At 44.2% G+C, this 14321-nt stretch overlaps 2 protein-coding genes across 9 annotated transcripts in view; one reads left to right on the forward strand and one right to left on the reverse strand.

Moving 5' to 3' along the window:
- Window positions 1-1991: 1991 nt before the first annotated feature.
- rcn1 (reticulocalbin 1, EF-hand calcium binding domain) lies at window positions 1992-7285 on the reverse strand. 2 transcript variants are annotated; one of them, XR_014597707.1, is made up of 7 exons: window positions 6810-7285; window positions 5811-6004; window positions 5549-5727; window positions 4144-4204; window positions 3495-3694; window positions 2878-3111; window positions 1992-2783 (listed from the first exon to the last, which is right to left on the reverse strand). XR_014597707.1 is itself a non-coding variant. In XM_084017141.1 (6 exons), exons 1-6 carry the CDS (start codon window positions 7028-7030, stop codon window positions 3004-3006), a joined length of 963 nt encoding a protein of 320 aa, XP_083873267.1. In that variant the 5' UTR covers window positions 7031-7285; the 3' UTR covers window positions 1992-3003. The 2 variants fall into 2 exon arrangements, 1 of the variants encoding a protein (XP_083873267.1); XM_084017141.1 differs by having other exon boundaries at window positions 1992-3111.
- A 5529-nt stretch (window positions 7286-12814) lies between these two features.
- The window catches only part of LOC311017736 (paired box protein Pax-6), a 28662-nt gene continuing 27155 nt past the window's right edge, over window positions 12815-14321 (forward strand). For 2 of the 7 annotated variants that reach the window (XM_084016297.1, XM_084016301.1), the window contains exon 1: window positions 12815-13280. The gene's annotated coding sequence lies outside the window, so the exon portion shown is untranslated. The remainder of the gene's footprint in view (window positions 13281-14321) is intronic. The other 5 variants (XM_084016298.1, XM_084016304.1, XM_084016303.1 and 2 more) reach the window with 4 other exon arrangements.

The raw sequence follows: 14321 nt of genomic DNA on the forward strand, positions 1-14321 counted from the left end.
AACACAGTGGCCTGCGGATCCCCGGGGCACAAGAACACACACAAGAGATAAAAGACAAAGATGAGGGAGCGCGGATACGTTGGGATTAAAAATAGGGCAGCGATGATAAGAGTCAGGGAGAAGCAGGGGAGTTGGGGGGGGGGGGGGGGGGGGGGTAGTTTGTTATGCAGGCAGTTTAACTACTCATCTTGGGTTTGCTGCTGTTAATTGCTGATGGAAATGTCAGTGTCGTGTGGAAAAAAGCCATTTAAAAGGAGGCTGTCGGTGGATGAGTGAAAATGATACTGGGTGCTTATAGTCTTGGAAATTAATATTCTACTTTATGACCCTCCTCTACTGTTTCCACTGTTCTCACCCAGAGGGCTCATTATTATCAGTGGAGAGGGGTTGATCCACGCAGACACTCATATGAGGGCTGTCTGAAGGCATTACTGTACACACACTCCCCCAGTGTGAATGATTAGGAACCTATCACAAACAGGAGGGGCCGGCTGTTAAACATGACCGCCAGGCAGGCGGCACAGTCCAAGTCCCCATCTCAGGCAAATGTGGTTCTTTTACATCTCCGTGCACCACTAATAGTCATCCACCTTCTCACACACACACACTGGGCCCAAACACACAGATGCAGCCTGACACATGACAAACCTCATATGCTATTTGGTGGAAGTACTTTGAACTACTTAGTGTTTTAGGCCTCCCAATTATTCAAATGCACGACGCAAGACTGAGCCCACACTCTTTAGAAAGGCAACGGAGCAACCGTCAGATTATCCAACGGACATTTTAAAGACCCAAACTCAAAAAACATCCAACACCACAGGCGACACCTCAACGTTGACCGTCCCTCAGGCCTGGAGCTCTTTAGTCAGACGAACAGAAGGAACTCGAACTGAGAAGAAATCTGCATTCTTGGACAAAGCGGTACAAGTGGAGCCGCGCCAGAATCTTTATGAATTAATCATTGTTATTGTCATGTCGCCCTCTCACAAAGTCATCTAAAGGCAGAAAACGTCATAGAAGCGTATTCAAGTCGGACCTGAATGCTTGTCCAGATATTCGTGGCTGTTTGCAGTTTAAGAGTGTTAAAGGATGGTCCTGCATCACAACACAGTAACAGCCCACACATACATCGCCCTGTCCCTTGTTCCTAATGAGCTTTATCGCATTGGTCCCGCTTGACTTGTCTTGCTAACTGGCACACATATATCCATATGTTCCACATGAGCAGGCAGAGGGGACAGGCTGGGTGGCAGAGCTGCTTTCTCAGTTACATCGGAGTTTTACTGCAACAGCCAGCAGCAACAGCAAGTCAGCTCAACTCCATCTCTGCTCTCTCTGTGTGTGTGTGTGTGTGTGTGTGTGTGTGTGTGTGTGTGTGTGTGTGTGTGTGTGCGTGTGTGTGTGTGTGTGTGTGTGCGCGTGTGAAGACTGCAATTAGTCATGAGAAGTGTTAACAGCATCTGCTTGTTCCTGGTGTTCACTGAGTCAAAAGTCTATGGAGACATGAACATTCAAACGGGCTAACCCTGATATAGCTTGAAGAGATATGCAGTACATCTATGTGAAACTTTAAGCACGTGTTCTAGAGGAACCAAAAGAGTGAGACGACCTAAATGCACGACAAAGTGAGAGTCTGGTGTCTTGAAATACCGTCCTTTGCAAGTGAGCGCGGGCAGCATGAGTGAGTATTAACAGCAGGAGCTTTGTGAGAGCAGCGAGGTGACCTGAAGGCCTGAATGGCTTTAAAAGTATCGTGTTCACCTGGAATTACATTCTCAGGGAGACAAGGAAGGCCAGACAGCAGCATTTTAACTGTTATTGTTGTTGTTATTATCCCTTTTAATATCCCTTTAAGCTGCCAGACATATTGTCTCTGGACGAGGAGATGATGTGTTTGAGTCCAGGTGTGAGGTGGACAACGTCACTTGCCTTTTTTCACCTTTTTCTGTTGAGTTTTGTTCCCTTTGTTGCATTAAATCTAAGTGCTATACAAATAAAGTTTATTAAATCTGAATTAAAAACGTTCAAATACAAACCATAGCCATTATTAATACAGAAAATGTGAATAAAAGACATACAGAAGACAATAGATTCATTTATGATGTCGCAAAAACACCAGGTTTATAATTGTTAATACAACGTCATATAGAAAGAGATTCTGAACATTAATACAAGACGACGACCTCGGAGTGAAAGAAGCAGGAGAATGTGGAGTCATGTATTCAAACCAGTACAGCACAAAAAAAAAACCTTAATTAAATTAGACCGTTGTAAAAGGGCAAGGCTCAAGGTCAATACAAATCTAATATGGAGCATACTATTGACTGAAGTATACCAATAAATACATTACAAACCAATTATGAAGAAAAAATATTTCACAGGCTACACTAAAACCAAACGCGTGCAAAAACCATGCAATTAAACATCAGTTAATTAACAGTTCTTAAAGCGCTTATCTAATAAAAACAAAATCATTAAAATCACGTGACCAGGAAAACTGTAAACAAAAAAACAGTTTGTGAATGCTGTGACCTCTAGTTTAACACTGTGTTCCTCTCAAACCTAACGTTCAGAAGAGATCTGATCAATAAATAAAATCTGAATAATGTTCTGCGCTGTAGTTTCACATCAACAGGGCGATCAGAACCTGTAACCCTCGTCTCACATTCCACCTGAAGCTTTGACGGGTGGTTTTTTAAAGATCTCTGAGGCAGTGAAGCCGGTGATGCGGCTGGAAGGCACCATGGATGTAAAGGAAGTCCACGGGTCTGGCTCAGCTCCTGAATGTCAGAAACATAGATGGACCCTCAGTGTTACCGGTTGGACCGCCACGTATCCCTCCTCCTGTGTTTGACATCTACAGTGTTGACTCACAATCCAACACACGGAAGGACAGGAAGGAGTGGTGGCTGCAGTGGTGGGAGGAGGTGCAACAGTCTGTGGAGGTCTTTGGAGACCAAGATGTTCACTAACCCTCCTCTCACACACACACACGCACGCTTAGAGCTCGTCGTGGTTCTTGGTGAGGTCCTCTCCGTAGTTGGTGGCCTGACTTCCCACAAACATGTTCCAGTTTTCAAGGACCTCCTCTTTGGTCAGCATTTGGTCCTGAGGAGAGAAGACGAGGGAATTAAGCCTTATTGTTGGATGCAGCGATCAATTCAACTAAAATCGATGTGCTAGAATAAATAAATAGAATGAATCGCTTTGGCTTCACCGATAATTGATATAAATACGTTAAATCTTATGAATTCTTAATTATGATTAATGTTTTAAGACTTTTAAGACTGCCAGCATGTAGCCGATTGAAAAATGTTCAAAATAACTGAGCAATGTTTAATTACATTTTTGTATTCAGCATAAAATATTATGCATGACTACTTTTCTCATAGAGTAAACGTGTTTATTTTTTCACCTTTCAGAATAATACAGATAGTCTCACTCGCATTATTGCATGTTTATTTCATGCTGATGCGGCAGAAAGAACACACCTTGTCCTGGTCCGACTCGTACACCAGATGTCTGGCCTCGGCTTGGGCGTGGTCATAGTCTTGTGGCATAATCCAGTGGCGGATTTCATCCTGGTCCATTTTACCATCTTTGTTCAGGTCTCGGAAGTCAGAGAACTGCTCCCTCTCGGTCTTGACCCAGTCCGGCTCTGGACCCCCTTCCTCGTGGGCAAACATGTCAGCTGAAACAGCCAAAGGCAGTGGAGGTCGAAAACTTCAGTGTGAGTTCATGTTGGAGGTGGAAAACTTAAAATACATTCAAACAAACACGGCTTTGATCCCTCATCACATCGACACAAAACACCCGAAAACTATTCAGCTGGAGAGGAAAACCATAAATTAAAACCTAAGGCTCACATTCACACCTTAAAGTGGGGAAATTAAAGAAAGGTAATGATTTTACCATAAACAAGCACTATTAGCAGCTATTATAATTACACCCAACTGTATTGTCCCGTGACTCTAACAACTGGCCTGCTGCTGCTCTTTTCTCTGTGTAGGAGGTTAAAAGAATTCACTAAATTGGCTAAATGCTCATTTATCAGTTTGTGCTACAATGTTGAACTGAATGGTTGCTAAGCTGTTAATTCATTTGACCTAATTAAATGTAAATGTATGCTAAAAAACGTACCAATATACTCATCTTCATCCACATGTCCATCACCGTTCTTGTCAATGTCCTCCAGGGTTTCCTGCAGTCACAATACGTTAATGATACCATAAAAAAGGAGACACAGGGGTCAACGATCGTGGAACTTTCCCTTTGAGTAATAAAAGAAGAACGTGTCGCCTCAGGCAAGACAAGTGGAGGGCCGAGGGTCAGTCAGGGCTGGCCTGCAGGCTGAGCTCTTCAGTGAACACACTAATAACAAACATCCACCTATTTTTAATCCCCCTTTACCTGTGAATGGTTGCATTTAAACAAGAAAATAAATATATGTTAAATACGTATGCATGTGAGAGGCACACTACAATCACACTCATACCAGATTAAACCAGGAATGGGGCGTAACAACCACATGTTCAACCAACCAATCAGCTCACATGCTATAATTAACCTGGACAAACATGTTGCATTCAAAAAACACATTAATCCTTGTTGAGATCAATGTGAGGATGTGTTGGGATATAGATTTTAAATGATAATAACCAGCGCCTATCTTACATTTGACCTTAAAAGGAAATTAGGATTAGAAATATCAAAATGTTTGATTAAGAATGGTGCACAAATGTTAACGACTAGCTTGTGAGCTCTTCGTAACATCGTGGATCAAAAGCAGACATGAAAAGGAGGCATCTGGCCTCTGGAAGAAGATGGCAGCAACAGAGGCAGATTCCAGAAGGAAGATATGAAGCCACACTTTTAAACAGGGCTCCGTTATGTGAATGAGTGTGTAGGTGCATAGCTGGCCCTCAGTCAGGTGACTTCCTGGTCCTGCCTGAACCTGAACTACCAGCTCCATTAGTGACCTGTCCTACTAACCTACAACATGTCCTTTGTCAGGCTGTAAAGTGCCTTTCTTTCCTTGCTTTTGTGAAATGTATGTATTGTTTAAAAAAAGGAGGCCAGCCTGTTAATATTATGAGAAACCATGTGAGATTCCCCCCAATCAGCGAAGACGATACTGGCTGAACAGTTGGTAACATTCGATGATGTCACAAAAAATGGAGATTAATAATTAACTCTGTCAAATGGGTGGTACAACTTTCATGAACAGAGCAGCAAAGCGCATCACTGCTAACACTTGCCACGCAACGGTTCCACGAAGCCCAAATTTATATTTAAAGATGGAGTCTTAAATGGGACAGTCGGTCCATCCCACTGGGCCTGTTCCAAAAAAATATATATACAGGAAGTCGATCATTTCCTGGCCCAGTTCAAATTTCATCAAGGAATTAGCCAAATGTGGCACATTCATCCAAGTGGCCCATCAGATTAAAAGACGTGAAATAGAAAATCAAAGCTAAATGTTCCCACATCCAGACTGTGGGAATTTGTAGCTGCCATGTGTTACCATGGTTACGGGGGGGCTTACCAGGATCACAATGTCCCTCATGTGTTCAAACTCCTCGGGGTGGAGGAAGGATGTGAACTCTTCTCTGTCGGCTGCCAGGTCCCCGTTCAGATCGGCCTTTTCGAACCTCCTCTCATCACGAGGGAGCATCTTCTTGAAGCTGAACTGGTCCGTGGCTTCCTCAAACTCCTCCGGGTTGGCTAAAGAGGGGGGGGGGTTACAGATACTTTACTTTGTTCCTGCATGTCCAATAAATACATGACGTAGTAATGACCACACTTACAGAGGTAGTATCCGTATGTGGCTTGCTTGTACTCATCCCATGAAATCTTGCTGTCCTTGTTCAGGTCGTAGTCGGTCCACACCTTCGCCACGTTCTCGTAAACGTAACGCTTCTGCACGCGTTTGATCCAGGCCTTGAGCTCGGCCGTGGTGATGAAGCCATCGGCGTCCGTGTCTATCCGGTCCACTATTTTACTGCAAGGTGAGAGAGAACAAAGACAGGAAGCAGCTTTTAATGCGAATCCCTCCAAAAACAGGGACTTCATCTCATTGTCGGATAGAACGGGACACGCACCATTCATGTGCCGTCACCTCATCAATACTTACCGTCGGCGGGAGAGAAAACCAAATAGTTGATAACTCCACTTGTACTATAAGGGGACGTGGCTTCAGTGAGACTACTCAGGCAGGAAGTAGCAGACAAACCCCCTTTTTAGTGAAGAATGCAGTGGTATTCTTAGACGTGGGTTGCCACGTTGTGGTGTTGCAGAGTCCTCCCTCTCCCAACACCCCAGGAAAGAGTTTCCTGGGAGGGGAAGCCCATTCCGCCAACGTGTGTTCGGTGCTGCCAAGTTGTCAACAAGGCAGAGGCGAGAAAAAGCCCAGAAACATGAGCCTACATGGAAGCACACTACACACTGCGGGAAGTGACATTAGACTGTCTACTGCCACACAACTCCACCACCTAGATGGTTCTTTAATGACGATGTATAATTAAGATTTCGGCTGAGCAATTAACGCTATAGGGGTGTGTGTGTGTGTGTGTGTGTGTGTGTGTGTGTGTGTGTGTGTGTGAGAGAGACCATAATGCAGCGTTTTATCCAGTCTCGTAGATTTGCTGGCATGCACATCTTTTCTCAGGCACTTGAGCTCGTGTTGTTAAAGATTCATGTCCCCTAAGCCCGAACACTTACACGCAACCCAAGTGAGTGTACGTGATTTACAAGCTGGGTATCAAACACAATCAGCTCACGTGTCACGAGTAATGATGCGTCCTTACCCCAGCCTGTCCTTGCTCTCTTCGGGGCTGAGCTGGTCAAACGACCTGGCCTCCTCTTTGCCAAGAAAGGCCTCGTGGTCGAACTGGAAGCTGTTGTTGTCTTCGTTGGCCGGTCGGACCAGCTCCGGCTCGTGCAGGACCCGGTCCTTCCTTAACGTCGGCTTGCTGTGGCCCAGGACCGCGCACAGGAGCGCCGCGCACACGAAGCCGAGGACGTCCATCACACCGCGGGGATGCAGCTGCAGGGAGCTCGGTCGTTTCCCCAAACAGGCCCGACTGATGCTGAAGCCAGCGGCCGTGTAGCGGCTCCTTTGTAGCGGCTTCCTTCTTCAGCGGCGGGCTGCGCAACAATGTTGCTGCTGCGCGACAACCAAAGCCTGCAGGAGGGCCGGCTGGGGCGACAGACAGGTCCACGACAACACCTACAGGTCTCACTCAAACCAGATTTGGCAATCCTGTCCCCCCCTCTTTTTTTTTTTTTTTCCTAAAAGGAGGGATGCAACCAAACTGTGATTTTCTGCCACCTTACGTACAGCCAATCAGAGGGTCCGTTCGAGCCGGAGCCCCGCCTCGCTGCTGGCAGCACTTCTGCCATTGGTCCACGGGATGTCGGTAACGCGAGACGGATTGAGACGCCACGTTGCACGCCGCAGCTCGGCTCCCTGGAGCCGGCATGAGCCAGTTTGAAAACCAGGGAGGGAAACACGGCAATGTCGCGGTTCTCCGACCCTCGGAGCTGCTTCAGTACCGTAGTCATGCTTCCACCGGCCGTGACGTGGTGTGGCTGTGTGAACGTGTCCGGCCTACAGGTATGTACAGTACAACACAGGGTTAAAGCCCGTTTAGGTGTCCCAAAGAAAGGCCCCTGCACCCATGTCCATTCATTATGAGTGTTATGTCGCCATTTCTGTTGACCAGAATGAAGTGAATACTGAGTACATGGTAATGAAATACTACTACAGGCCTACTGAACTAATGAGGGAGTTTCATGCTCTTTTTAAATGGTAGCTTAATGTTGGTTTTCAGGCTTGAGGCCTTGTTTGGTTTCACAGTTGCTGACCTGTAGTAGTTAGGGACTGTGGGACAATTACTAGGGAGTGTCCCACAGGTCTCTCTTGCCAATGTCTCAATGACACAACCTGTATAAATAAAGGTTAAATAAAAAACACTGAGCTCTATGAGCATGCTGGCCCCAGTTAGCATTGTTAGCTTGGTTTGCACTGTTAGCTGCAAGCCTCATCCAAGCAGTTGCCATGTTGGGAGGCAATAGAAACGCTCCCAATCTCATAAACGTCCTGTTAAATGTCATGGGTGGCAAAATAAAGTCCACAAGGCACAGAAGGGACATGCACCAAGTTTAATTTGACCAAAAATATTTTTATTTCAAAGCAAAGCAACTGAAATGAAGCAAACTGAGGAGGTACTTAAAGTATTTGAGTGTAAACGTCGGTGAAACCTGCTGCATGTGTTAAGTACCAGCTTGTTGGTATGTAGATAAAACAATTAGCAGCTTACTAATTAAGAAGAAGCAGCCAAGGCTTTGTAGAGTGAGCCTCCAGGCCCCGGTGAGCCTCCAGGCCCCGGTGTACCGAGCTGGCCTTAAGGTCCTCCCACCAGGAACCTGGAAAACACGGCATGTCTTCGATATAGAGAGAGAAAACATGCAGGAGTCCAGGTGGCTGAGAGATATCACGTTACCATCGAACCAATACAACAAATACTAGAATCAGGGAAAGGATGAGTTGAAGTTTCATAGGTGCGTCCGGGTATTTAACCAGCGCCAGTCAGCAACATTAACATTCGTCCGTGTTTCTGTGAGAGTGCTGAGGTGTCCCCGTTTAGCTAACTCCGTGCTTGCGACGTAATCTTTTGAGAAAGACGCAGAAATAATTTGCATGCAGAGGGGGGGGGGTGAAGATGACTAGAAGAATCACATTACTCAGACGCATCTCAACATGCTGTAATAGGGAGGAACAGACTCTGTACCCTGGAAACAAGTTGCTGACACTGCCGTGCCTAATCCTCCTTCGTGGGCAGGAGAAACATGTACTTTGCCTTTAATCAGGAGCATAATAAGCCAGCACATGGCACTTTGCTGTTTTGCATAAATAGTACACCCCAGTTTATGATTATAAAGGGGCCCTGGGGCTAACTAGCCTCTTTATTCAATTAATGAATAGTTAATGTATTTAAATTAGTCCTGCCTGGTCAATTTGAATCAGTGTGTTGGGCAGACATGAAGAAATACAAATGTGTTTTTCCCAGTGAGATGCATCTCTGAAATCTACGAAAAAATGTAAATCCAAACTTTATAAAGTCTGAGCTATACTCAAATAGAAATACTTATTGGCATTAGACATAGATCTCACAAGCTTGATCTAAGAGCAATTCTTTGTTGATGTTTAAACTTCAGCAACGGCACGCAACTCACTTGAGTTCGTATATAATCTGCTCCCAGATGACAGTGGATGATGTCATAGCCTGACGTGTGGAGGGTTATTGGGAATTTGGGATTTATCTTAAACAATAGTAGCGTGGCTGAACAACTGCAGGCATTAACGTGCTGGAGAGAGGAAGGAGAAGAGTGGCTTTCAACATGAATATTTCACCGGGGAATGGAACGGAGAGGGGGTCGCAGCTACAGGGGTGTTCAGTTAACCATGAGATTACACACACTGCACAAGGCATTTGGTTAATGTAATTAAGAAACCCTATGGTGGGAGACACAGAGCATTAGTGTCCGGGATGTACAGTCCTGTTGTGGCCTTTTCCTGCCCCACAATCAGACTGTGTTTTTTTTTTATTTGCTGCTTTTGTGCAACGGAAGCTTTGTGGTTTGTTTATTCCTGAAAAATGCATCTGAACTTGTGAATATTTAAGTGCTTATGAATAACTGAGGTCTTCACACTAATTTATGGAAGTGCATTTGACTGTAACAAAGAAAATTCACAGCGTTTTTTAAAAATAAAAACTGTGCTTACTGGTGGTAAGTAGCTTTTTGAACAAGTGTACGTGTGTTTCGGGTGTATTTTAAAGCCAGATTTGAATGTGTATAATGTTTAAATGAGACCCTGCAGAGATGGTTATGCCCAAAACCAGGATTATGATTTTAAAATAAAGTTTAATTTGTTCTGAAATGTGTTCGTACCCAGAGAAGTCCCATATTCCAATTCAATCAGATTAATTTGTTGACTGACCTGCAACTGTTTTGACAAAAATTCCTTGGTTCTACTCAGATGTGAGATGTTTATGCTTTTTAATCATATTAGTAGACTGAATATCTGGGTTTTGGAAAGTATAGATCAACATAAGATCAAGCTTGAACATCACTGGCTGACAAACAATGAAAGCGTGTATTATAACTGATTTATCCTCTACATCATCCTTGTAGGAGAGATATTTTTGTACATTGATTGGAGTTTGAAACTACAATATAATTCTGTATTATTTTCAACTGTAATCACACCAAAGTCACTGTTTTTAACAGTGTTGCAGTGTGTTCTGGGGATTTCAGTGCTGTTCTTAAAGAATCACCGATTTTCCATCCGGTTTTAGTTGGTTTGTGGACGAGTTGAAGTATATATTGATTTGACTGAACAATAACAAGGACTATAGAGTCTCATCACACAATTACTCTCCACAGTTTCCCTCCCCCCTTGTGAATGTTCATACTTGTAATAACTCACTAGCCATACGATTCTGGATAGATTAATAAACTTCTCATTGCTGCCACATAGGAGAAAAGAAACCTTTGCTCTGTTTAATGACAACTGTAAAGTGGAGGCAATCATGGGATGCCTCCCATGACATTTCCCCGTTCCTGTCCGCTCCACTTATCTTAGACAAATGACCGTGCCAGGCCACTATCGAGATGAAGCGTTTTCCCCGAGTCATTACGTCTGTCACCGGGGCCATTTCCATATTGAAAAATCTGAAACAATAAACGACGCCCGAGCCTTTAATAACTGTGAAGGAATCATATTTGGAAAATTGCATTGAAGCAATAACCTTTTCTCCCTGTAATTAGATGACAGAGAGGTCCTGGTTTTAATTAAGTCAGCAATTTATAGTCGCAGAGCCATACCTCAGCGTGCTGATTAGTATAGGAGGGATCACAGAACAGCGTTGCCTCAATTTGAACAGATTTGATCTAGTAATTACTGTGTTATATGGCAAAGGCCGCAGCAAGTCTCAGACTCAAGACTCTGTTGATGCAGTGCTCCGTGAAGCATAGCCTTCCCATCGTTACTCGAGCTGCAAATATGTGGGGAGCAAGTGTCTGTCTGAATAGGTCTTCAAAGAGGGTCATCAACAGAGGACATAATGTTTGAGGAGGCATATTAAGGTGGAATTGTGAATGCGAGGCCCTGTGTGTGTGTTCCAGGGGATTTGTTTGGGCGCAGCATCATTTTATGCCGCTCCTTAATTGATCCCATTGGTCACTGTTAAACGTTAACATTTGCACGAGGGGGCAGAACAGTTAAGGATGCTGTTTTAGTGCTGTGTTAATAAACATGGCAATTTACTGTCAATTTATGTCCTGACAGGTCGTAATGAAGACCATGAAAAGAAGATTAGCTGGAGCTGTTCCGCGGAGCGTCTGGGGACCGTCATCATGAGACTGGAGGGACCAGCGCTTGTTGTGTGAGCTGGCACCCCCCTGGCTTTCTGTAGCCGTCCACATGATTGACATTAATGGTCCGGTTTTCGGAAAGAATGGTAAATTTGTGTTCTCTCTGTTGAGAATATGACATTTATCACATTACACAGACATGCGTCTATAGGCTATCGGAACAATAGCACATGGCAGCCCCCTTGACACATCATTAGTGACATCAAACAGATGCTTGTGATCTGTGCCGCTAATTTCATTAGCTTCTCTGACTAACCACAACAGTGGTACAGTGTGGCAAAGGCCTGCGTTGCATCTAAGGAAGAACTGTAAGATTATGTTTCCTGGTTTGATATTTGGTGCTCGTTCGCCTTCTCAGGTTAAATTTTGTGGCTTGCAGCATCTGGAATGAAATACACTCCTTCATGTAAGGCATACAAAAACCATGACCTGCAAAAAACTCAAAGATTAGACAATACACTGACACATTACGGAGGGTTTGATATCTTTAAAACTGAACAGGGCGGGCACACACCTGGCAGAGATCCGAAGAACAGTGCATATAGGCTCCCATGTAGACTAAACCAATTTAAGCAATGCAAATCCTAGAGGCCTAATGGGAGAATGGGGTTAATTAATCCCAGAGGACATCTCAGATTGAGGAGAGGGGCTCTTCCCCCCCAATAAAGGTCATGCTTCACAATAAGACGATGCATGTGTTGCCCCTCTGAGTACTTCTCATCCTCTCCCTCAAAACATCTCATTTGATCGGCTTCCTTCAATCAGCATAACTACATTGCCTAAGAACAAACCCTGGAACACATTAAGGGCTAATACTAAATGCCGTCCCCAGGCTTTGAATCATCCATAGATCTGTGACAAAGTGGCTGCAGAGGCGATGGAGTCTGGTGCTAAATGTCCGCCGCTGGCTAAACGTCATTTGTGCGTTGACGTTAGATGACTGTCTGGAGGCCTTGGCTGCATGACTCTGGCCTGTGATTTATGGGTCATCATTTGGGTGACGTTGTCCTCTGGTACGGCATTCCAGTCGAGATACTTTCTCTACACCTTCTCTGCACTGTGGTCAAACTCAAAGTGTGCTGTTTCCAGCCTTTGTGCGATCGCTGCAGGATTGTCGTGTGACGGAGGCCACAAAGACCTTCATCCTGTGTGATGTAAAAGAGGTTTGTCTCCATTCTAATGACCCTAATTCTTCTCAGAGTACCGCGTCAAGAGATCAACGTCGGATCAATGCAAAATGGGCATGATAATTCAAATGAAACGGTAATCAAGACACCTTCTCTTCTCTGTGCTGTAAGTAATTCTAGAAACACCTGGATACTCTTCCTCTGTAACGTCTAACTTCTTTCCCAGCTCCTCCATCCAGCAGTAGGATGGTGCTGGAGCCGTTTTGGCTGCAGAAAGAGTGTCTCCCCTGGGCTGCAGCACAGCTCCTGTCCCCTTCTCTCCCTGCAGCTGGAGCTACCAGAGCCAGATGCTACGTAGCTCCACCACCCTCTGTCCCCCCTTTCTCTCTTCCAGGAGGATGGTGCCCAGAGAGGAGGATGACAAACGCCTCTGCCTCCTCTTACTGACGGATTTGGACGACCTGACTCCAGCCCCGCACTGTTCCAACCGCCAGCACAAGATGTTGACTTAATGGAAGGGGGTTGGCTGTGGATTGGCCCATATGCGTTTGTATTGGGAAAATATGGCAGGGCGGCACGTCTGTGTGTCTTTGTATTCAATAGGAGTGTGTGTTTGTGTGTGTGTGTCTTCACCTAGCCCAGACTGCCTACATCCATCATGCCATGGCGCTCTGGCAGAGAGTGGAACTCAGACAGCTTCACTAACACACGGTCAGTTAAATTGCCTGTTAAATTGTCCTGGTCCGCAGCTATCTTAGGTGTAGATAAAAACACTGCACTTAAAGTCTGCACTTAAAGGCAGAAATTGTCAAGTAAATGCCAACCCTCCCTCCATGCATAGAGAGAGAAAGAGAGGGAGAGATCGAGATCCTCGAAGGGAAACACATTTCCATTTCAAGACAAAATCCTGCAGCACACGTACACAACGTGTCTGTTGTAGATGCCACACTGTTGGCTTATTTTAAGAGTTATTCCTCAAACTAAGATGGCATTCATCGTTATGTTTTCATCAAAGGATGCGGTGTGTTCTCGGATGTTATGACCTTCAGGATATTAAAGTATAGTTTCACTTTAATAGATTCACAAATGAACCAAGAAGCCAAAAACTTGTTTATATGCCTCCAGACTCACCTGATCAATAGGCTAAATTATGCATGAGCAGCAAAACTGCAATAGCTATTCTTTAGCCTTCGCTGTGCTTCCTTAATTATTAAAACGATGGTCTCAATCCAGTACGTTTGACATTTCTCTCCATGCAACCAGATGGAAAATTAGGCGTCATTCTTTTAACATTACTGGATATTGGGGATAATTGGCTGCATCCTCCTCTTGTACCTGAAGCAGAAAGCTGGCTGCTCTGCTGTAAGCAGTGATGTAGAAAAGGCCGCTTATAGTTAAACCTCTAGTTTAAGAAGAAAACTACCACAAATAAAAGGACAACTCAATTATAATTTCACACATGGATTTGTGTAAAATCCCACACAAACTTACATTTTTAAGATTTGGTCAAATTTTGATTGGAAAACTTTGTTATACATCACCGACAAAAACACTGAAAGGCAAATTCAAAATGTGTGTTGAAAGGATTTTTTTAATTCAAATGTTTATTATACACTAGTTATATATTATTGCTTTTTAAAATGACTATTATGTCACACGTCATGAGAATTGTGATTCATGTATCCACTGATAAAATATAAATATTTTTTATTTTTCTTCCTTCCATTATGCTCAAAATAATCTTAATAAATG

This window comes from Eutrigla gurnardus (assembly GCF_963514095.1).
Source record: "Eutrigla gurnardus genome assembly, chromosome: 1".
NCBI lineage: Eukaryota > Metazoa > Chordata > Actinopteri > Perciformes > Triglidae > Eutrigla > Eutrigla gurnardus.